Source organism: Sciurus carolinensis, chromosome 4 (assembly GCF_902686445.1).
Source record: "Sciurus carolinensis chromosome 4, mSciCar1.2, whole genome shotgun sequence".
In the NCBI taxonomy this organism is placed as follows: domain Eukaryota; kingdom Metazoa; phylum Chordata; class Mammalia; order Rodentia; family Sciuridae; genus Sciurus; species Sciurus carolinensis.
Window position 1 is genome coordinate 54,733,100 of NC_062216.1, and position 24,422 is coordinate 54,757,521.

General features: G+C 36.7%; 1 protein-coding gene and 1 pseudogene across 4 annotated transcripts in view; one reads left to right on the forward strand and one right to left on the reverse strand.

Moving 5' to 3' along the window:
* Positions 1-10,899, reverse strand: part of Ddhd2 (DDHD domain containing 2) — a 28,137-nt gene extending 17,238 nt beyond the window's left edge. For 2 of the 4 annotated variants that reach the window (XM_047550381.1, XM_047550383.1), the window contains exons 1-8: positions 10,631-10,899; positions 9,187-9,414; positions 8,082-8,272; positions 7,390-7,479; positions 6,674-6,794; positions 4,326-4,415; positions 2,968-3,103; positions 228-436 (exon numbers count right to left, since the gene is read on the reverse strand). In XM_047550381.1, the coding sequence (XP_047406337.1) occupies positions 228-436; positions 2,968-3,103; positions 4,326-4,415; positions 6,674-6,794; positions 7,390-7,479; positions 8,082-8,272; positions 9,187-9,406 (1,057 nt within the window). In that variant the 5' untranslated portion in view covers positions 9,407-9,414; positions 10,631-10,899. Of the gene's footprint in view, positions 1-227; positions 437-2,967; positions 3,104-4,325; positions 4,416-6,673; positions 6,795-7,389; positions 7,480-8,081; positions 8,273-9,186; positions 9,415-10,300; positions 10,415-10,630 lie in introns of those variants that run through there. The other 2 variants (XM_047550379.1, XM_047550380.1) reach the window with 2 other exon arrangements.
* Positions 10,900-12,802: 1,903 nt separating this feature from the next.
* LOC124983741 (V-type proton ATPase subunit E 1-like) lies at positions 12,803-13,770 on the forward strand (annotated as a pseudogene).
* Positions 13,771-24,422: the final 10,652 nt, after the last annotated feature.

Sequence of the window (24,422 nt, forward strand, 5' to 3'; positions counted from 1 at the left end):
CATCATCACAGACCACTTTTTCAAAGACCTCTGAAGGGGCTGGGGCGATAGCTCAGTCAATAGAGTGCTTGCTTTGTAAGCACAAGGCCCTGGGTTCGATCCCCAGCACCCAAAAAAAAGAAAAAAAAAGACCTCTGAATCTGATACTGATAAAAAGACACTGCTTCAAAAAATAAGGTTCTTAAACTGTCATATTCCTCCCTGGTTACAGAGAATTAATTTGTTACCTAAACTATGACCAGCAATGGATACGCCTCCTTTGAAATCAGGGTTCCTCTGCAGAAAAAGTGTATATATTCGGTTCATTTCAGAAGCTACTGTGTCCACAATAGTCTGACAGTAGGTGGGGCTATTGTAGAAGAAGACATCCAGAATTGTGTCATTGGTGAAATGCCTGAGGCGGTTAATGCTGGGCAGGGTTATTCGCTGTAGATCTCTGAAAAAAATAAAAGATATTTTACATTACATAACTACTTCCAAATAATTATCTAGTTTAGTCTTCAAACGCAGACTCAAACATTTAAAGATACAACAGACAACAATCAATTTTTTGTTGTTATTGTTTTTGTTTTATCACTGGGGACTGAACCCAGGGGCACTTAACCGAAGAGCTATGTCCCCAGTCCTTTTTATTTTTTATTTTGAGACAGGGTCTTACTAAGTTGTTTAGGGACTTGGTAAATTGCTGAGGCTGACTTTGAACTTGTGATCCCCCTGCCTCAGCCTCCTGAGTTGCTGGGATTACAGGCAAGTGCTGTGACACTCAGCAAAACAACTATCGGTTTTATAGGAAAAGCAGAAGGAAAAATATGTTTTATGAGCCAATAACAGGTAACCAGCAATATTCATAGTATAAAAAACCCTAAAAAACAACTTTATTTCTTCAAAATATAAATAGCAAGAAAATAATAGAAGTAATAAAGAGATTAAGAGAGACTTAAACTTATCATCTAACTGTAATGTATGGATGTTATTTGGACCTCAGTTTAAAACACATGTGTGCATATTTATGTGTGTATCTATGTATGTATACATATATATATTAAATATAAATTACATGTATTAGACAATTGGAAATTTGAACACTGGACATTTGATGATATTAAAAATACTTTTAGGGGTGATATTTGCATTATGCTTAATTTTTTTAAAAGTCCTTTAAGATATACAAACTGAAATATTTACTGATGAAATGATAGGACATCTAAGATTTTATTCAAAAGTAATATGGTGGAAAGAGGAGTAACAGAGGAGTATGAAGACAGGGCAGAACCAGTCATGAATTGAAGCTTGTTGGGGCTAAGTAACTGATTTATAAAGATTCATAATATATACTCTTTTGGTACACAAATTCTCTATAACAAAAAGCTTATTAAAAAGATATAAGACTTTTTCTAGAACTCTCAGCATTAAGTTTTCCCCGCCAAGTTAGGGATCATAGAACCCAAGGCCTCACCCTGGCTTTATCAGCATTGCTTTTTAACCCCTGAATGACAAAAGGAACAGTGCCCTCACTCAATGAAGGATTTTTAAAAATAGAAAAAGGTGAGATTATCAGATGCCAAAGCAAACAAAGCTTATATTTAGCAAAGGAAGACTAAGGCTAACAAGTCTATAAATCAAATTTCAGTTAAAGCTTTTTCAAAATTCTTTGACAGACTCCTCAAATAATCAACAGGGCTATGTGTCCTTCATAACTTCCTAATGCTAGCTCAAATGTTAAAGAATGTGGACTTTATACCTATTTTTTTTTTCCCCTGAGGGGCGGGGGATTCGAACCCTGGCTCTTGAGCATGCTAGGTGAGCACTCTACAAAATGAGCTATTTCTTCGGCAACGACTTTATACCGAGTAAGAGCAATACCACAGTAGAGTATGGAGTACATGGAACATACTCAAATGATAGGGTATTATGACACAGAATCAGAAAAGTCATTTCCAAGACCAGCATGGAAACCATGCTATTTCCTTTATCTTAAAAAAGTACCTGCTAGTTCTATTCTCGAACTAAACATACTTCCTTCAGGAGAGTACTCAGTCAGATATCCTCAATACAAGGCAACCTTTTCTGTTACTACAAACAAAACTGTTACAAACAAAACTACAGTCTTACGCTTTTTAAAAAACTATCACTTAAAAACTGTGCTAATTACACCTCAAATTATTAATGCTAATAATTTAATTTAGGGTGAGTTCTTCCCTTTTCCACAAATTTGAACAACCACTATTCAAATATTATCACAAAACTAAAAACAAAACTTTGTACATCTTGGGGTATAGTTGGCTTTTGACAATTTGAAAATTGAAATGCTAATAAATGACAGAAAGTAATGTATGTCTTTAATGCTTAAAAAAATAATAAAAAGAAGCTTTTAAGAGTACAGAGACCAGGCACACTGGCTCATGCCTGTAGACCCAGCTGCTTGGGAGGCTAAGGCAGGAGGATCCCAAGTTCAAAGCCAGCCTCAGCAACTTAGTGAGGCTCTGAGCAACTCAGTGAGATCCTGTCTCAAGATAAAAAATCAAAGGGCTGGGGATGTGGCTCAGTAGTTAAGCACCCCTGGGTTAAATCCCAGTACCAAAAAAAAAAAAAAAAAAAAAAAAAAAAAACAGTAAATACAACAGAGTAAAACACACTGAAATATACAGCTCTGTACTTCTAACCAGGGCTAATTAAAACAAAGAACTGATGAGCATTTAATAACTTATCTCTATAGTCAGCCATAGCAGAAATATCCCTAAGCATACTGATGATCAGAAAACATATTACAAACATAGTTAACAATTCAAGGACATAAGGCACCAGGGTTGGGGATGTGGTTCAGTGGTAGCACGTGTGCCTAGCACACATGGGACTCTAGGCTCGATACTCAGCACATATAAAAATTTTTAAAAATAAAGATATCGTGTCCACCCACAACTAAAAAAATATTTATTAAAAAAAAAAAGGATATAAAGTATTACTCACACATCCACACCAGTAGAATGTAATGGACTGTGCCAGTTGACTGGAAGAAACTCTACCCTTCCAATCTGTTGATTTTCCTGAGCTTTTTTAAAATGTGTCTGTAGCAAGTTCAAGGAAACACTGCGAAAATCATTAACTAGAAAAGAAAATCAATTTATGTATTAACAACGGAGCAATTAGGAAACAACAAATCTTGTAGTAATACACCACTTAGCTACATTTGATTAAAACACAAACTAAAAATAGTAAAGTAGTATTCAGGAAAAATTAAAGGTATATATTAAAAAATATTCCCTTAATATAAAACTTGCTCTTACTATACAAAATATTTCATCAAAAGAAAAGTTAACCAGGCATGATGGCACATGACTGTAATCCCAGCACCTCAGGAGGCTGAGACAGCAAGATAGTGAGTTCAAAGCCAGCCTCAGCAAAACTAAGGCACTAAGCAACTCAGTGAGACCCTGTCTCTAAACAAAACATAAAAAAAGAGCTGGGGATGTGGCTCAGTGGTAGAGTGCCCCTGAGTTCAATCTCCGATACCCCCGCCCCCCCAAAAACAGAAAAGCTAATTTCAAAACTTCTGTGTCACTGGAACTACTAAAGCATTTTTCAAAATCACATAACTATATGTCAATCAATTTGTAGTTAGGTTCCTATCCTAACTTTTCTGGTTCTTCCCTCCCAACCCCACATGTTCATTGAAAGGATAGGAAGAAGGAAAAGGGGACATTCTCAAGGGAGAGTGTGGGTTCACTCAGAGAGAAAAAGGACCTCTTTCTGGTTCTTACCAACCACACTACCCAATACTTCAGATTTTAAAAATATGTAACCTGCTATTCAAAATTCATTTTACATTGATCTTAAGAACCATCAACCAATAGAATAAAACTAACTTGAACAGACTCTGACTACTACCAAGTTTTAGAGGATATTGCCTTTTAAAATCAAGTTATGCTAATGACTTAAATCTTCCAACTATAATATCAAGAGGTTTATCACAGTAAGAATTAAAAAATGATTAAAGCTTGTTATTTATTTAAACTTTATCACTTTTATGGCACCCTTTAAATTTGGAATGGTTAGAAATAGGAGCATTATACCATAAAATTTTTTTACAGGGACTAAGAATTTGTTCACTCACTTAAGAACTGCTGGTTAAGAGTATAAACTATTAGCCTCAGGAATTTATTAGCACTTTAAGTCTAAGCTAGGAAGCTTTACTGTCTTGTCACCTGTCTTTGGCTCTCTAAATCTTATTATGCAGCTAAGACAACAGACCAAAGTAATGCTTTATTTCAGCTAACAGTTGCAGTTCCTTTAATTAGGATCTAACTTCACATGCTTTGCAAACCTACCACACTGTACAATGCTTCGAAAGCGGAGATCACAAGCTGGTCCAATCCCATGGACTACAAAAACCAAGTGATCTATTTGTAAAGGTTCCCCTATAAATAAAATTTAAAAGAAAAAAAATTATTCTATATAATTAATGTGTCCTAAAATCAAATATCCACATAGAACAAATTATAAATATGAGCAAGTTCAAATACAAAATAATTTAAAGTACTCGAAATATCCCTGTTTAATTACTTAGTAAAAGTATGCAGATTTGACTTTGTTTCTCTTTTTATCTCAAAGAAATCTATGAAAAATGTTTTCAGGTTTTTAAGATGTTTTACTTAACTGCAAACTTATGGAAAACTAGAAAAATGTACAGAAATTCCCATCAATTTTTACAGATTCAACTTCTTAAACAATTGCCACATTTCTTTAATTATTCTTTTATGCATGTGTACACACAAATTTTTCTGAACCATTTGGGAGTAAGTTGAATACATCATCAAGTTTCATAAGCCATACTTAATTAAGGTATTAATATGTGTGTTTCCTGTGGCTGGGGTTGTGGCTCAGTGGTACAGTGCTTGCCTAGCAAGCATGAGGCCCTGGGTTCAATCCTCAGCACCACATAAAAATAAAATAAAGGTATTGTATCCACCTACAATTAAAAGATAACAACATAAAAAAAATATATGTGTTTCCTAAGACTATCCTCTTGCATAACCACAGTACTGTTACCAAATCCAGGCAATTTAGCATTGATAGAATACTTTTACCTAATCTTCTATTTTTATCAATTGTACCAATAATGTCTAATACATTGTTTTGTTTGTTTGCAATACTAAGGATTAAACCCCGGGTCACATGTATGCTATGCAAGCACTCTACCACTGAGATACATCCCCAATCCTCTGTTATATTTTTAAAGGCTGAAATTTTAAACTCAGCTGGACACACTGGCAAATGCCTATAATCCCAGCTAATTGGGAGGCTGAGCCAGGAGGATTGCCATATTCAGCCTGAGCAACTTAGCAAGACCAAGTCTCAAAATACAAAATAAAAAGGGCCTGGGGATATAGCCCAGGGGTAGAATGGCCCTGGGTTCTATCCCCAGTACCAGAGGAGAGGAAAAAGAAAAATAAATTTAAACTCATCTTTTAAAAATTACAATCAACTAAGATTCTAAGAAACAAATCATTTGCTCTGCAAAATAAACTTTTGTGTGTATGTGGTGCTGTGGATTGATCTAGGAGTATTCTACCTCTGAGATTCATCACCAACCCTTGTTTTTTTAAATTTTATTTTGAGACAGGGTCTCAATGAGTTGCCCAGGCAGGACTAGAACTTGTGATCATCCTGCCTTGGGCTCCAAAGTAGCTGCAATCACAGGCATGCACCACCACACCCAGCTATAAAAGGCATTCTATAATCCAGTTAAACACAGTTAAAACCAATCATAAGTGACACTAATTAGAGACCAAAAGTTGATCATTAAGTTCTTTTTGAGGGGCTGGGGAGATAGCTCAGTTGGTAGAGTGCTTGCCTTGTAAGCACAAGGCCCTGGGTTCGGTCCCCAGCACCCAAAAAAAAAAAAAGTTCTTTTTGAAAAAATGGTTTTTTCCTTAGTTGAAAATCTTCAAGAAGTTGGGCATGGTGGTGCACCTCTAATCCCAGCAGTTTAGGAGATTGAGGCAAGAGGATCACAAGTTCAAAACCAGCCTCAGCAACTTAAAGGGAGGCCCTAAGCAACTTAGACAGGCACTGTCTCAAAATAATAGAAAGGGGTGGGGATGTGGCTCAGTGGTTAAGTACCCCTGGGTTCAATCCCTGTATCACCGCCCCCTGACCCCCATTCAAAAAAATTCAAGATAGGAATTGCCAGTAACAAATTTCTAGTTAAACAGGTGAAATAATCAGTTCACCTATATTTAATGCTGTCAAATTATACCCATTCCACAAGTCCTCAGCAACTTTAAATAAATTTTTATCTCTCTTAGTAGATGAAGAGATGCTAAACTTATCTCAGAATAAAACTATGATTAAAGTTCATTTTAAGCCTTGAGGTAATCCAAATCCACAGAAAAACGGTTACACTTAAAAAAAAAAAAAACAAGTCAGGCGAGGTGGTGTACGCCTGTAATCCCAGCAACTCGGGAGGTTAGGCAGGAGGATTGCAAGTTCAAAGCTAGCCTCAGCAACTGAATGAGGCCCTGAGCAACTCAGCAAGACCCTGTCTCTAGTAAAATACAAAAAAGGGCTGGGATGTGGCTCAGTGATTAAGTGCCCCTGGGTTCAATCCTTGCTGCCAAAAAATAAAAATAAAAATAAAATATAAATATATAAGAAAATTATTAACAAATATTACCACAATGAATGTCAACAGAGATGTTTTCAACTCCTCTTTTCACTGTTCTTGGTCGACCTTGTTCAGTGGGTGTTGAACCCCACTCATCACACCCTGCAATTGGCTGGTAATGCACCATGAGCTTAAATAGAAAAAGATCAGAGCAGTATAGCCTTTATTACAATCATCTCTATATTATTTTGAAGGATAGTAACCTAACCTTAAATACATATAGTCGAGTTTCAACTGGAGTTCTGATATGCAACTTCTACAGCTTGAAATAAAAATTCTCAAAATATATTGGACTGGGGCTGGGGTTGTGGCTCAGTGGTAGAGCACTTGCCTAGCATGTGTGAGGCACTGGGTTCGATCCTCAGCACCACATAAAAATAAACAAAATAAAGGTATAGTGTTCATCTACAATTACAAATTAAAAAAAAAAAATTAGACTAATATACATCTTTCAAAAATGTCACACACATGAAAGATATGCTCCCATAATGTGTCAAGTAATTTTCTTAATCAACAGGGACATAATTTTCCCTAAGAAAATTCTTTTAAATGAGCTGAGAAGGGTTAATAACAGTAGTAGGTCTAAGTTTCATAATGATAAGCTCAAAATTTGTCAAAGGTTATCCTACATAGAGTCCATAAAAAAAAGAAGCCAATTAAGTTCTCCTTAGTAATGTAATTAACCCTTAATCTCAACATCAGAGAAATGCTTTTATTCACTTTACCTTTGGATTGTGTAATATAATAATTTCTCTGTTGGGAGATTCCAGTTTCTTTTTCCATTCATCCAAAGTTACAGCAAGTTTGTACGTTTCCTTAAAAGAAAACACATTAATTCATTAGACTTCTCTAAGAGCTTTTCTATTAAAATGGAACTAATTTCAAGAATACTATAATATTAACAAGCTTCAATAAGAATATCATTCTCAAATTTATCAAATTTAGTTTAAGATTGTTTTAAAATTCCAACAAAGAGCATAGGACAAAGAAAAAAAAATCATTCCTAATTCTATCACCTAGATTACATAATCACTATTCACCATTTTATAGACTATCAACAACAGCAATGTTCTACTCCAGTTTAAAGAAAACAAATCATCAATTTTCAGAGAAAAAAAATTAAAATCAAAAGATCAAACCCTGTGTTCATGGTTGAAATATTAACAATGACCAACTTTAGGGAGATTTTTACATTTTAATTAGGGAATAATAAAGTTTCCATGATATTTTAAAATCTGAAATTAAAACTACTTTATCCTGAAATTTTATGAAGCATTATGAAAATAATGCTATGAAGTATGATACAGATGGAACCATTCTCTGGAAATTTCACAAAATAAGTCAGAAGAAGAAAAAAAGATTATTAAGTGAGAGAAAAAAAAAATGAAGAAAATTATAAAAAAGGCTAAAAGCAAACCTCTAAAACTTGACTGAAGCTTTCTGAGTAGGGAACATATTTATTGTCTTTGTCTCCCTTGTAAAACCAGGTGCATCGTCTCACTTCTGACGCAAGTTCATCCCAGTACACAGCATACCTCATCCTCTCCCCCAAATGAACATCGTATCTGCCCCCATCAGTGGGGACAACTCTCCCATTACAATCTTTTCCTATTAAAAATCAGAAAGAAAAAGTAAAAAGAATCTGAAAGGGGAAAAGAATTACATGTTTCACAATATATTTCCCAAAATACAATTACAAGTAACACTCTAATGTTATGAAATACATGGCTAAACAACAACAAAAAAAAAGAAAAAGAAAGAAAGAAAGAAAATAAATTTAATCCACATTGCTTCCTGGTTTTAATGAAACATGGAAAAAAAACTACTACCCAGTTTTGTTCTTTTTCTAAGGAAAGATAATAATGCCCCTATAAAAAAGGGGTTGGGGGCTCAGGGTGTAGATCAGTGGTAGAGTGATTGCCTAGCATGTGTGAGTCCTTGGATTTGATCCCCAGTACAAAAAAAAAAAGTTATGTTTTTCTGAATATTTGGCTTGAGGAACTAAAATGCAAATTAATGCTAATCATGATCACATAGTGAAACAAGCATTATTCTTATATCATTAAAGAAGAAAAAACAACTGAAACATTAGAAAGCTCACTCTCCAGAAATTCTTTCACCCTACACATACTCGTCATTAACCAAAACTGAAACATAAATTAGAATACAAAAATATTACTGGATAACTCTGCAGATATTATAATAGGTACCGTTTTCAAGACACAGAGCAAGTTCTTGAATATTATACTGGGCACTAATATGGAACTCTGATATAAAATTTTGTAAGAAATTACTTAACTGGCTGGGGACATAGTTCAGTGATAAAACACTTGCCTGGCATACCTGAAGCCTAGGTTCTATCCCCAACACCACAAAATAAATAAATAGGGGGGCGGGGGGAAGCAAAAAACAAAATTAATAGGAAAAAGCTAAAATTTATTTTTAATAGCACTTTACAAGAGCTATTACATTATAATTTGACAGAGATGAGTCTTTATTACAAGCCATCATTATCATCCTACCAGAGCCATATGCCTCTTCCAGTTGCTGTGAATCCTCTGAGTTGAAAGGAATCCATGTCTCCTTGGAATCTATTATTTTACAATAAAACCAATGTGGAGAAACTGGTTCATACAAACTGCCAGCATCCATGTCTATTAGTTCAAAGGAACTACATGAGTTTGGTGATGGGGAAGGATCTGACTGAGATAACTGCTCCTGATGTGATTCCACTGATGACATTTCGCCCTCTAAAAGACAAGATAAAAACTATCAGGAAAATCATTCTCCCTCTATTAACAATGTAATTGCTAATGTTGTGCACATGCATATACACACACATATACATACACACACACACACACACACACACAAACTATTCACTTTAAGAAGTCACCTCTGGGGAGGAAAAAAAAAACTAAAAAGGCTACGTAATTTAAAATTAAAAAAAAAAAAAGGGAGAAGTCTTTAAACAAAATGTTTCTATTAGATCAACTATTTTGCACTGACCTCCCAAAGCTCTTAACTGCATGGCTTACTCATAAAATAAGTTATAAAACAAACCTTGAAGCACAAGAAAAACATGGTCAAAACTGATTGCAACAAACTATCTTACCCCAATTTCCAATGTAAACCTAGTGCCAAAGGCAGCAAATGTATACAACCATGTTCTAATAACACTCAGATTTTAGGCTCTGCCTTCCTTATCATTACACATTTACTTTACTGGATCCTAAAATACAGAAAATACAACAATTCACTTAAGAACCAATCATTTCGATTAAACCTTGAAGCGTGCTTGCTTAATTAGGGGTTGTGGCACAAACTCAAAACACGAAACCTTGCCTGAGGTCACTGTGCGCACGCGCACACCCACTTGCAGCGTCCAAGTCGCAGGTGAAAAGTAATGAGGGATCTCAAAGCCTTCCCTCAATCTAACCAAAGTGCTTCTGTCTCTTCGACACACACACTATGAGGCAATGACTAGCACTGCAGACATCAAAAGTATACTCCTAAGCTCCTGAGTGAGAGAAAGATCGGCAGCTCAGCATCAGGCATAGCGGGATGGCATACACCTGGCCGGAGCGACCTCCGAGCCTTCGGCCCCTTTACCCTTTTTCCTAGCACAAATTTTACCTCAACCACTTCGTCCGGTCCCTTCTTCCCCTGACCCAGGCCTTCTGCCGCCCAGCTTCAGGGTTTCAGAATACGGGGTCCCAATTTTTGCCTCCTGCCCGGCAAAGAAAAACATTCATCCATGGAAATGAGAATTTTCCAGTTCCTTAGGGTGCAGTCGATACACCGGGCCCTGGCGGCTTCCCGGGAGCCGAGGATACCCCTCCCCATCCGGCTGGTCCTCCCAGCCGCCGGTTCCTAGCCTGAAGCCACGTGTCCTCGGACCGCCATTCCACAGGGCCTCCAGCCCACCGCCCAGTCGCCGGTCCTAAAACGCGAACGCGCACTCACCTGGCAGTCCCACCGCTTCTCACGGTTTGCTGTGCTCGCTGAGGGGGACACTTACATGTCCCCACGGCGGCCTTTCCCCAGAGCCCGGGCGGGGCGGAGCAGGGCGGAACCTGCGGCCCCGCCGGGCTCGAACCGAGCCCTGAGCTCCACCGCGCTCCCAGCGGGCGAGTAGCGGGCCAGGATGCCAGAAGTCAAGGTGAGGTGGCTGTGAGCGCCGCGCCCAAGCCACCGGTGGGGCAAGGAGGGCTGCGGGGGAGCTAGGGGGAAGTGTCGCGAGAGGTGGAGGGGATCGCGCGAGACGTGGCTCCTCTTGCGGGCAGGCGTCAGGGCGCGGAGCACGCGAGCGGGCGTTCTTCGAGCCGGTGCGCAGTCTAGCGAACCAGAGGCCCGAGGCCTTTGAGAGGGAATCAAGTTTAACAGTTGTAAAGGAGCCTTGAGCTTCAGCACAAGGAACGTTCAAGATCGACAGGTGCAGCAGCCTCCTCACTTAACAAAGGGGAAAACAGGCTTCCTGACTTCGGAGGTACTCGAGCCAACCCTGTTAATGGGCCAGGGATAGTGGGGGAACCCAGGAGAGACAAGAATGCTATGTCGCTTCTAATATATACGATGAAAGGAGGTGGTTGGAGGGTGCTAGTAGTTGCCTCTATCCAGACCTCTCCATCTGGGTGCTGAGAGGGGTTATTATTGGCATTTGCAAAGAGAAAAAGAATATCTTTGGGACTTGGGCCTCTCTTGAGTTTATTAGGATTCGGAGCTGCCAAAAAGGTATCCCTAAAAGATGTAGAGTCACCTCTTGATCAAATTCAAAAGCTGCAAGGGAGACTGGACACAAGATATTTGTCCAAATGAGGTGATATAACTGAGTTGAAAAGTTTGAACGATTTTCCCAATCATGAGTCTCAGTAATGGTCCTGCCTGGCTCCCCTGAATATTTCGTTTTCTGGAAAACCGCAATTCCTTTGGTTATTTAAAAAAAAAAAAAAAAAAAAAAAAAAAAGGAACTGGGCATGAGAGGCAGAAGCAGAAGGATCCCAAATTAAAAGCCAGCCTCAGCAATTTATTAAGGTCCTGAGCAACTTAGCGGAGGGCCTCAGTATAAAAAAAGGGAGGAGGGTTGTGTCCCAGTGATTAAGCACCCCTAAATTCAATCCCATGTACAAAAAAAAAGGGACTACTTTCTAACTAGATTACCAGGCAAAGATTCAGGGAATATGTTTGGTTATTTCTTTAGGAATTGGGAAACAGCAAATTTTTATAACACATCCTCTTTCAGAATTACAGCCACACAAATATCCACACGTTTACTTATACCTTCCCCTCAAGTTTCTAACACCTATTTAGCTTTGGTTCTCCATGAATAGGATGAAAATACCCAGGCTATATGCTCTAGGATCTTGCCAGACAACTAATATAGATTAACACCAGTTGCTAGCATTTACTGAACTCTGGGACCATTGTAAACATTTTACAAATTAGAACACCATTTCATTCTCATAGCAGCCAGTAAGTCCAATAGTAATTTCTGTTTTCAGAGGGGTAAAATGACTCACCCAAAGTCTGGTGGAGCCAGAAATTATGAACCCAATTCTGACTTCAGAGTGTGCACTAACTAGCTTAAAATCAGTATTAGTTGAGTCACAGAACCAGAACTTGGGTTTAGGTTCTGTCTCCAAATCCCACTGCATCCCATGTACCAGATGTTCTCAAATTTGACATCTCTCAGGATTCCTTCACTCTATTGAGTTTATAGAGGCTGTAGTATCACTATTTATGTACTATAAATTAAAACAAAAATTTAATCCATTTAAAATAACATTCTAATAAAAATATTTTCTAAAATAATTTTTAAAACCAGTGAGAATAGCATTGCTTTATATTTTTGTAAATTAATGTCTGGCTTAATAGAAAACTGTTAAACTGTTGGAATCTCATACATCTTTTTTCCTTAGAAAAAAGATGAGCCCAGGGCACTCTACCACTTATCTACAATCCCACTACTTTTTTTTTTTTTTTTTTTTTTGAGATAAGTTCTTGTTAAATTGATGAGGCTGGACTCAAACTTGTGATTCTCCTGCCTCAGGAGATTTCAAGCATGTGCCACCACTCCTGGCTAAAAAGGAGTATTTTAACAGTCTTTTTAGATAATTGTGGATATTCTTTCTTAACACTAAACTAAAAACTGCACAAATGGTAGTTTCTTAAAAGTGAATTGCAGGACGGGATTATAAAGTAAAGGAAGTCAGAACCTGCTCTGGTTTTGTCCCCCCTGTTATTTCACCACCCTTTTTTGTAACTGAGCTCGAGTCAGTTGCCCACCGGTCTAGCATCGCTTTCACCATGGTTCTCAGCGATGCTAATATGCAGAAGCAGATAAAGCACATGATAGCTTTCATTGAACAAGAAGCCAATGAGAAAGCAGAAGAAATAGATGCAAAGGCAGAAGAGTTCAACACTGGGAAAGGCCGTCTTGTGCAAACCCAAAGACTGAAGATTATGGAATACTGTGAGAAGAAAGAAAAACAGATTGAGCAGAAGAAAATTCAGATGTCCAATTTGATGAATCAAGCAAGGCTCATAGTCCTCAGAGCAGAGATGATCTTATCATTGACTTATTGAATGAAGCAAAACAAACTCAGCAAGGTGGTAAAAGATAAAACCAGGTACCAAGTGCTGCTGGATGGACTGGTCCTCCAGGGTTTGTACCAGTTGTTAGAGCCCAGAATGATTGTTCATTGCAGGAAACAAGATTTTCCTCTAGTAAAGGCCACAGTGCAGAAAGCTATTCCTATGTAAAAAACTGCCAACAAGAAGGATGTAGATGTCCAAATTGATCAGGAGGCTTACCTGCCAAGGAAATAGCTGATGGAGTTGAGATATATAATGGGGGTCATAAAATAAAGGTTTCCAACACCATGGAAAGCCAACTGAATCTCACAGCCCAGCAGGTGATGCCTGAAGTACAAGGAGCCTTGTTTGGTGCAAATGCCAATAGGAAGTTTTTGGACTATGCCCTTGGGAGGTGAAATTAATCCACTGCTTTATTTCTAAGAAGCAAAATTGTCTATGTAGCTTGTTATGTGACTTTCTTTGTTGTTCTAATTTTATATTTATCAATGGATATCCTTCTGTAGCTAATGCCCTTGGCCTAATGTTAACAATAATAGGTGGTTTCCTCAGTGTGATCAGGACCCACTTTTAGTTGTCTGAGGTACCACAGTTTTATTTGGTTCTGTAGCATGAAGAGGAGGGGGTCAAATGGTACACCAAGTCTCCTGTTCTTTTCACTGTTGTAATTACCTAGTCTCCACAGTGATATGGTGTTTTTTGCTCTTTAGGTGGGGGCATGCATTCCTTCCAGCAGTAATACCTTGTTACCTATTTGGGCCTAGAATTTTTCTTCATCTGTAAATGTGATTTAAAATCTATGCCGTGAATATTATTTATTAAAACAAAAGATTTATGTGGGAAAAAAAAAAGTGAATAGCAACCAAGCTCAGTGGTACAGACCTGTAATCTCAGCAACTCAGGAAGCTGAGGCAGGAGGCGCACCAGACCCTAGTCTCAAATTTTAAATGAGCCAGGCTCAGTGTAACACACCTGTAATCCCAGAGGGGCAGGAGGCTGAGGCAGGAGTATCTCAAGTTCAAAGCCAGTCTCAGCAACTTAGTGAGGCCCTCAACAATTTAGGAATACCCTATCTCAAAATAAAAAATAAAAGCCGGGCTTGGTGGCACTTTCCTGCAATTCCAGCAGCTCAGGAGCCTGAGGCAGGAGGAGTTCAAAGCAAGCCTCAGCAATTTAGCAAGGCCCTAAGCAACTCAGCAAGACCATGCCTCTAAATAAAATACAAAAGGGAGGGGGAGGGGGATATGGCTCAGTGGTTAAGTGCTCCCAGGTTCAATCCGTGGTACCAAAAAAAAAAAAAAAAAAAGCTGAGGAAGTAGCTCAATGCTAGTGCACTCGCCTAGCATGAACAAGGCCCCATTACTGTACAAAGTGAGTTAGACACCTGTAATCTCAACTACTCAAGAGGAAGATGCTAAGACAAAGATTAAGACCAGACTGCTCGTCTCCATCTCAAAACAAAAACAAAAGAATGAGTTGCACTGTGAAATATGAAAACATATCAATAAACTTTTCATATTCTGATACCACTAATATCCATTGGTCTAGCCAGTGGCAGTCACTTGTAATCCCAATGAATTGGGAGGCTGACACATAAGAATTGCAAGTTCAAGGTTAGTCTCAGCAATTTAGCAAGACCCTGTCTCAAAATAAAAAAGGACTGGGGATAGAGCTCACTGGTAAAGTGCCTCTGGATTCAACCCCCAGTATTAAAACAAACAAACAAAGTTCATTAGTCTGTCTTGTACTTTGAATGGATCTTTTACCCATGCATGTTTTATGACAATAGATATTGGTCATTTGGAAAAAACCATTCACTGAACTATGCAGATCTTCCAAATGTTAACACATTTCATTATACAATTTAAAAAATCATAATGGATGTCATTATGTATTAGGACACTGTCAAGCTCACAGTAGCAGATACAAGTTTCTTAAAATTCTTCTTTCTCAAAAGCTCAAATTTTGGAAACAAATATCAGTTGTTTTCCATGAAGTGACAAGTTTATTTTGTTTTTAAAAAAAGTTTTTGCTAAGTCAGGCACAGTGGTACACACCTGTAATCCCAAAGACTCATGAGGCTGAGGCAGGAGAGTCTAAATTTTAAGAGAGATGGGGACAGGGCTGGGTATGTGGCTCAGCAGTTAAACCCCCAGGGTCCAATCTTAGTACCAAAAAAAAAAAGGGGGGGGGTGCAGGGTGCTGGGATGCCGCTCAATGGTTAAGCACTCCTGGTTCAAACCCCGGTACCAAAGAAGAAAAAAGAAATTTTTGCTAAATACCTAAATCCAAAGATGCATAATTTGTCAGGGATTTTTTGTTCTTTTGTTTGTGGTACTGGGGATTGGACACAGGGTTGATCTACCACTCAACTACATCTCCAGTACTTTTTATTTTTCATTTTGAGACAGAGTCTCACTGAATTGCTGAGACTGGCCTTAAACTTGAAATCCTCCTGCCTCAGCCTCCACTAGAATTATAAGCATGCAGCACTGCACCCCACCTAGCTGTATTGTGAATTAAAAATGTTTCATGAAGCTGGAGACAGTGACATGTGCCTGTAATCCCAGTGACTTGAGAGGCTGAGGCTAAGGCAGGAGGATCGCAAATTGGAGGCCAGCCTGAGCAACTTAGCAAAACCCTGTCTCAAAATTAAAAAAAAAAAAAAAAAATGGATTGGTATAGCACCCCTGGGTTCTATCCCCAGTATCACAAAAAATTACATATATAATATATTTACATACTATATGAATTATATAATTATATATTATATATTAGTTACATATATAATTTTTTTTGCAAACCACATATGCAAAAAAAAAACTAGTATCTGTAAAACATAAAAAACTCTCAAAACTAAATAATGAAAAGGCAAAAAGTGGAGTCTAAGTCTTGGTTTCTAATACTATTTGTCAATAAAAGGAATCAAGGCTCCTTGAAGAAATATACAATTTGAAGACTAGAAAGCAAAATACACATGATGAGCCTGGATCCTAGAGCATCTTATAGTGCCAAAAAGTAAAAAATAAGCCAGGCATGGTGGTGCATGCCTGTAATCCCAGCAGCTCAGGAGGCTGAGACAAGAGAATCGTGAGTTCAAAGCCAACCTCAATAACTTAGTGAGGTACTAAGCAATTTAGTAAGACCCTGTCTCTAAATAAAAAAGAAAAAGGACTGGAGATGTGGATCAGTGGTTAAGCGTCCCTGGGTTCAATCCCTGGTACCGCTCCCCCCGAAAAAAGAAAGTAAAATATAAGACCAGACAATGATAGGAATACAGTCAGCACTGCACATCTATTCCACATCTGCAAATTCAACCAATTGCAAATTTGAAGGAAAAACTAGCCAAATCCCTGCCTCTGTACTGAACATATTACAGACGTTTTCTTGTCGTTGCTTGACTATGTGTGTCATAAGGATACAGGAGCCGACGAAAAGAGCTTCCAATGACCAAAGCAACAAAATAAATAAGGTAGTATTGTGTCATAATTCAAAGTATAAAATAAATATCCATGAGTCCATACATACATAAAACAGACTATCTCCCTTGCAGGGAAATTCAAAATAATTTATGTATTCTACCTTCAAAGAAGCAAAGCATAACTTTCTACCCCTTAGGTGTGAGGCTGCCTACAATGACTTTCCTCCAAAGAATAAAGTCCTCAACTTATGATGGTTTGACTTACAATTTTCAACTTTTCAAAGGTGTGGAAATTAAAAGCATTCATTAGAAAACCATACTTCGAATTCTGATCTTTTCCCAGGGTAGTGATATGGTGCTGTCTCATGATTCTGGACAGTATTAAGAGAACCATAGCTGGGCTCAGGGTATAGGTCAGTGGTAGATTGCTTGCCTAGGGGTTTGCCTAGTGCAAGCCCTGGGTTTGATCCCCAGCACTGCAAAAAAGAGCACCACAGCTCCCAGTCACATGACCCCAAGGGGAAACAACTAATACACTACAGTGTTGCTAAGCTATTGTGTTTAGTGAGTTAGGTATGTATGCATTTTTTACTTTACACTATTTTCAACTTATGGGTTTTTCAAGACATAATACCACTATAAGCCAAGAAGTATCTGTAGTATGAAAAGGGAAGAAAAGAGTTAAGTTTTAGTGGAGAAATATAACAAATACCATCTTAGGTGGTTATGGTTAACAACAGTATAAGTCATGTTGATAGCATTTACCCTTGAAATGACTGCTAGGAAGGGCAAATCAACTCTGATCTTCCTTCCCAAAACCCAAAGTCCTAGTCTAATTAAGAGAAAAATATCAGAAAAATTCCAGTAGAGGGACAGTCTACAAAAAATACCTGACCAGTATTCCTCAAAAATGTCAGTAAGAGCTGAAGAAATAGCTCATGTTGGAGAGCACTCACTTAGCATGCGCAAGGACTCGGGTTCGAATTCCTTGTCCCTCAGAGGGGAGGAGGGAAAAAAAAAAATGTCAAAGTCATCAAAAACAAGGAATGCCAGAGAAACTATCACAGCCAAAATGCTCTAAGGGTCCATGATGATCAAAAGCAATGTAGTATCCTAGAAGGAATGTTGGAAGAAAAAAAGGATAGGGGAAAACTAAGGAAATCTAAATAAAGTATAAACTTTAGTAAGAGGGAAGTAGATGAGGAGTATATGGAAACTCTCTGCAATATAACAATTTTTCTATAAATATGAACCACTTTAAAATTAAATTTAGCCAGGCATGGTGGCACACCCCTGTAATCCTAGTGACTCAGGAAGACTAGTGATTGGAAAGCTAAGGCAGGAGGATTCCAAGTTGGAAGCCAGTCACAGGAATTTGAGACCCTGTTTCAAATAAAAAATAGAAAGGGTTAAGGGGCATAGTTCAGTGGGTTCAATCCCCAATACCCAACAGTAATTAAAATTAAATTGAAAGATTATTTTAATAAATCCCATTAGAAAATTGGAGAAGACTTCCACATATTTCACAGAAGAGAATATGTTGATGACAAATGAGCATGTGAAAAAATGTTCAACACCATTAAGGAAATGCAAATGAAATTTCATGGCTAAAATAAAACATAGTGACACCACCAGATACTGGCAAAGATATAGAGAAACATGCATTGCTGGTGGGAATATAAGATGGCACATCTAATTTGGAAACAGTTGGCAATTTTTTAAAAAATTAAATGTTCAACTACCATACAACCCTGAATTGTACTCCTACCCTTTATTTGATTCCATAAGAAAAGGAAATAACTGGGTGTAGTGGCCCACATTTATAAGCCAAGCAACTCAGGAGGCTGAGGCAGGAGGATCACAAGTTTGAGTCCAACCTTAGCAACTTAGAGAGATTCTATTTCTAAATAAAAAAATAATAACAAGAACAAGGCCTGAGGGCTGGGATTTTGAATCAATGGTAAAGTGCTAGCCTAGCACTTGTGAGGCACAGGGTTTGATCCTCAGAGGCACATAAAAATAAATAAATAAAAGTACTGTGTACATCTACAACTAAAAAAATTTAAAAAAAACAAGGTCTGGGAATGTAGTTCAGTGGTAGTACAACCCTGGGTTCAATCCCCAGGTACCACCCCCACCCCCGAAAAAAAAAGAGAGAGAAATAAAATGAAAACTTATGTTCACATAAAAACTGTATGTAAATGTAAGGAGCTGTTTTACTCATAATAGCCCCAAACTAGAAACCACCCAGACACCCTTCAATAGGTGAATGATTAAACAAACTGGTATAATCAACATCATATATAACTACTATTTAACAGTAAAGAACTGACATAGGAAACAACTTAGACGAATCTCAAGAGAATTATGCTGAGTGAAAAAAAGTCTCTAAATCCATGTACTATATTATTCTACTTAGATAACATCTCTGAAATGACAAAATTTAGAGATGGAGAATAGGTTAGTATTTGCCAGAATCTTAGAATTGGAAGGAGGATGGGCAAAGCATGGCTATAAAATGTCAACAGATTGGATAACTGTGGTGATGGAATTGTCCATGTTAGAATCCTGATTGTGACTTTGCAACAAAGTTTTGCCACATATTACCAATGGGGAAAACTGGGTAAAGGGTACATGAAATCTTTGTATTATTTTTTAAAATTACATGAAGTATCTCAAAAGTTTTAATTAAAAAAATAGTGCTCTTAGTTAAATTTGGATTTTAAGAAAATCATCTTTTAGTACAAGTATGTTCTAAACATTGCCTGAGTCATACTGATACTAAAAAATAATTATTTATCTGTAATTCAAATTTAACTAGGAATTCTGTACTTTATCTGGCAACACTACTCTTAACTTCACCCAAGAAGATAAAGTAATTACAAAATAAGAGTACATATAACATTGGCTTAGAGAAAATATGCCCAGGTTCCAGTAGCCCCTTAAATTCTCACTCACAGCAATTTACAGTACCACTGAGTCACATCCCCAGCCCTTTTTATGCTTTTTGTATTCTAGTTTGAGATGGGGTCTTGCTAAATTGCTGAAGTTAGCCCGAAATTTTTTATCTTCCTGCCTCAGTCTCCCAAGAAGCTGGGATTACAGGCATCACCACCAGGTGTGGCTCTGCCTCACATTTGATCATGACAAATATATACAATATCCCTAATAGAAAAGTCACATGGAATATAATATATAGTTTACACACGTGAAAACTATTCAGGTAGTCTCTGTTTCTCTATTTCAGAATTAAAATATCTATCCCTCCCTCCCCCCAATACACAGGAAAGATTAGGAAAAAAAATAAGGATGGGGGATGTAGCTCTGTGGTAGAGTGCTTGCCTAGCATGCATGAGGTCCTGAGTGTGATCCCCAGCACTGCAAAATAAAGAGGAAAAAAAAAAGAAAAAGAAAAAGGAAGCTGGGTAGTGTTGCATGCCTGTAATCCCAGCAGCTTGGGAGGCTGAGACAGGAGGAACATGAGTTCAAAGCCAGCCTCAGCGACTTAACAAAGCACTAAGCAACTCAGTGAGACCTTGTCTCTATAAATAAATATAAAAAAAAGGGCTGGGGAATGTGGCTTAGTGGCTAAACGCCCCTGGGTTCATTCACTGGTACCCCCACACACAGAAAAAAAGGGAAAGAAAAATTAACTACACAGAATCTTCCAGAAACAATTTGGGGTCTCCAGTGAAATAAAAATCACACTGTAAAAAACAAATCTAAGAACTAACAGACATCTGAGAAATACTTTTAATATGATGAAACCTTAAAGTGCAACTACAGAGGAAATTTGTTATTCATGAAGAAGAAACATCAAGAAATTATCATTAACATCCTCATAGCTGTAGGATTCTTCTCCATAAACAGGAGTAGAATCTCACAAAGAAAAAAAATTCTCATAAGTTAAAAATAATGGAAAAAATTTTAAATTCAATGAAAAGCTGGAAGAAAAATATTATAAATCTAAAAAGTAAAGGGGAGAAAAAGAAAGAAAATCTAAGAACTAGTTTCTGTGCTCTACAATCAAAATATAATAGTCTAGAAAGTGTTAACAGAGAAGTTTGGGAAGAAGGAGGGGCAAGATTAAAAACAAAACAAGAAAATATCGTAGAATTTAAGGGCATGGGTTTTCAGGATAAAATGAACCCAACAAAAATGGGGGGAAAAAATAGACCCACACCAAAGCTATACTTTTAGAAATTTCAGAACAGAAGGGACAAAAAATTCGGTAGAAACGTCCAGACAAAAATTGTGTTTTATACAAAGGATGAGAATGGCATATGCTTCTCAACAGCAATTCTAGAAATCATAATAGACAATGTCTTTAAAATCTTTAAAATAATCATTTCCTATAATTTTATACCCAGCAGAACTATTAATCCAGGGGTAGGTTAGAACAGAGATCTTCAATTATGTAAGATATAAAAAATTATTTCCCATGAACCCTTTTTTCCAGAAAGCTACTAGAAAACAGGTTCTACCAAAATAAGGAATAAACTAAGAAAGAGAGACATGGGATACAGAAAACAGGAAATCAAAAGAGGAGGCAAAGAAAATAAAGATTCCAGGATAACAGTATACACCAAGAACATACAAATTCTCCAATAAGAAAGCTCCAGGATAGACTTCTTTAGGAGTTTAAAATTGCTAAAATGTTTGTCTGAACATCTTGAGATTTAGACAACTGAGGTAAAAGTCTGAGGTCAAATCAATCATAAGTACATAAGCAAAGAAAGAACACAAATAAATACAGGGAAAACAAGGAGTTGTTCAGGAAAAGAAATCAGTTTATTATATGGCTGAGTTCTGGTTAGCATTTACATAGAAATAGCCAAACTATATTGAGAAGTAGGGAAGACAGGACTAAGATGTGTGTGTAGTAGAGGCAGATATATAAACTTAAATCCTCATCCTCTAAAACAGAATAATCAATAAAGACCTAAAATTGATAAAACAAGAAAAAGCAATACAATTCTGTTATTTAAAAATATGAACATATATTTTGAAAATGTATTTACATTTCACATTTGAAAGTTATCTAAGCTGGGCATGGTGGCACATGCCTATTATCCCAGTCAAAGCAAGTCAAAGCCAGCCTCAGCAACTTAGTGAGGCCCTAAGCGACTTAGCAAGACCCTGTCTCAAAATAAAAATAAGGGCTGGGGATATGGCTCAGTGGTTAAGCACCCCTGGGTTCAATCCCCGGTACCAAAAAAAAAAAAAGTAGTTATATCTTTAGAGAAGGAAAATAGGGATAAGATCAGAAGAATGATACTTTTCATAGAACTGACTCATCAAATTCTTTTATGAATTAAGATAAACTCATAATTTAAAAAAAAGAGAGAAGGAAAAGCTCCGCCAATCCTTTTTTTTAATGCCAATTGTATCTGCATTCTTCAACTTAAAAAATTTTTTTGCTTACATTTAACAGTATTATTTACAATAACCCACTAAGGAATTATTTCCAAACCCCATTTTCTAAAGCATTTTTAAAAATTCTAAGCCAACATGTAGAGACAAGCATAAACCATGCCCTAGATTCTTCATTTTGCTGATTTGTTTAAATGTTTACATTAATATCTATATTTGGAACAATTGTGGCTTATAATAAAGAAAACATAGCTGTGTTTATCATGCCAGCTCTGGGTAACTTTATTCAAGATTTTGACAAAAATGATCCCCAAAGTAATATAAATTTAGACACTTTTAAAAGTCTGAGCATGAAATTAAAAAAGATTTCAGTTTGAAGTCAATATTTAAAAAGTCGAACCAATTCTACAAATCATAAATATTATTTTCTTCTTAAGTCCACTACATTTTCTGAGACAGGTAATCAACTTTGTTTTCTTTGATATTGGTATTATTATCATTTTAACATGGTTTGTACCTTTTAGTTCTAAGTTTGTACCTATCCTGGAATATCTAAATTATAATTAAAAATATAAATCCAGAAGTGACAGCTATTCCTTCAGAGGAATTCCAGTTATTAAATATAGGAGAAATAAGAGAAATAGAAAAGCACTATTACAACACCACTGTAGTAAATGCTACGAGCAAGATCTGCCAATGGATAGGAAAAGGAGTGGGCAAAAGTTTACGCAGACACAGGACATTTGCATAGTCTCAAAGTATCTCTAGCAAATATTTAGTAATTACAAAGGAAAATATAGTATATAGTAGAGAATTCTAGCAGACATCACCTTAGCATAGTGATTGAGGTTAACAAGACTAGAAATACATTACATTAGGTATCCTGTTAATGTACACTGTCACAGACTGGAAGACACTACAGAGACATGACAATTAAATGCAAGATGAGATCCTGGAATCAATAAGGGGGCATTAGTAAAAATACTAATAAAATTGCTACTTTTAACTCTCTACCTAATACCATGTAGGAAGGTTAATTTCTTAATTTTGATAATTGTTCTATGGTTATATAAGATGTCAACATAAGAGGAAGGACAGTGAAGGGTGTACAGAACCTAAGGTATTTTAACAACTCTTCTGTGAATCTAAAATCCCATCTCAAAACTTTACAAAATAACTTGAAAAGATACACACGCATATGTGTATTTGTACATAATGTGTACATATATGTAAACTCAAGACTTCATGGAAATTGCCATCTTGGACATTCAGTAAATTAAACAGCAATAACAATGTTTTCTTGTAAATAGTTTTAAGTTTCTCCACTTTCTAAAGTCTTAAGTATAATTTTCTAATTTTCACGGAGAATTGTTTAAAAACATTGCTGTGTTTTAGGCCAAATATAAAAATCCCAGAATAATAATATCACCATATTATCCTATAGAATCACTCATCCCAATCATAAGCCCCAGACAATATTTTTACTACATTTCTTATCATCATTTAACATGTTTTTACTGGTTTCCTTGTTTATGAATAGAGGAGTTGGCTGACAGATCTAGTGTCACTGAATAGGTCTGGCAGTCTAGGAAAAAATTATCACTTGGATATCTTATTAAGAAACAGCTGGGAATGTAGTTCAATGGTAGAGCACTTGCCTAGCAAGGCCCTGGGTTCAGTCTCCAGCACCACACACACACACACACACACACAAAACAGCTATTTTTCTAAAAGCATACATGGTATACTATAGAACTCAGATGTAAAGGTTACTTACCTAAATCTCTTCTATACAGTAGTACATTGGTACCCAAACAAGGTCAGTTGAGACTATTTCAATATCCTTTCTCTTAAATTTGGCTCTAAAATCAGTTATTAATAGTTATATGTTTTATGAAACAAATCATAAAATTTATCTAAGAAATAAACATCAAATCTACTTTTAAAAGAAGAAAATAATTTCCCATTCTATAAATGATTTACTCCCTGAGCATGAATCTCCTTTTCCCCTCAATATTTTTAAATAAAACTGAGCTGAAATCTGCACACAGGAATCTTAAATGGTGAAACCAATAGCTTAGATGGAGAACAATATTATCAAATAATCACATTTATTACTTTTTGGAGTAATTATTTCTATTCATTGTGGCATTAATTTTTCATCTATCACAGGCTTTCTATAGAAGCAGCAAAAATAAAAAGATAATTATACTTTGTTGAAAAAAAGTAATTTTAAAGTGGATCTTTATCCAAATACAGTAAAAAAGAAAAATGTCCATGAACATTTTCATTCTTATATCAATGTCATTTCCAAATTCACCTCCCACTACTACTATGAAAAGTAGAAGTGTTAAGAACTCTAAATAAACG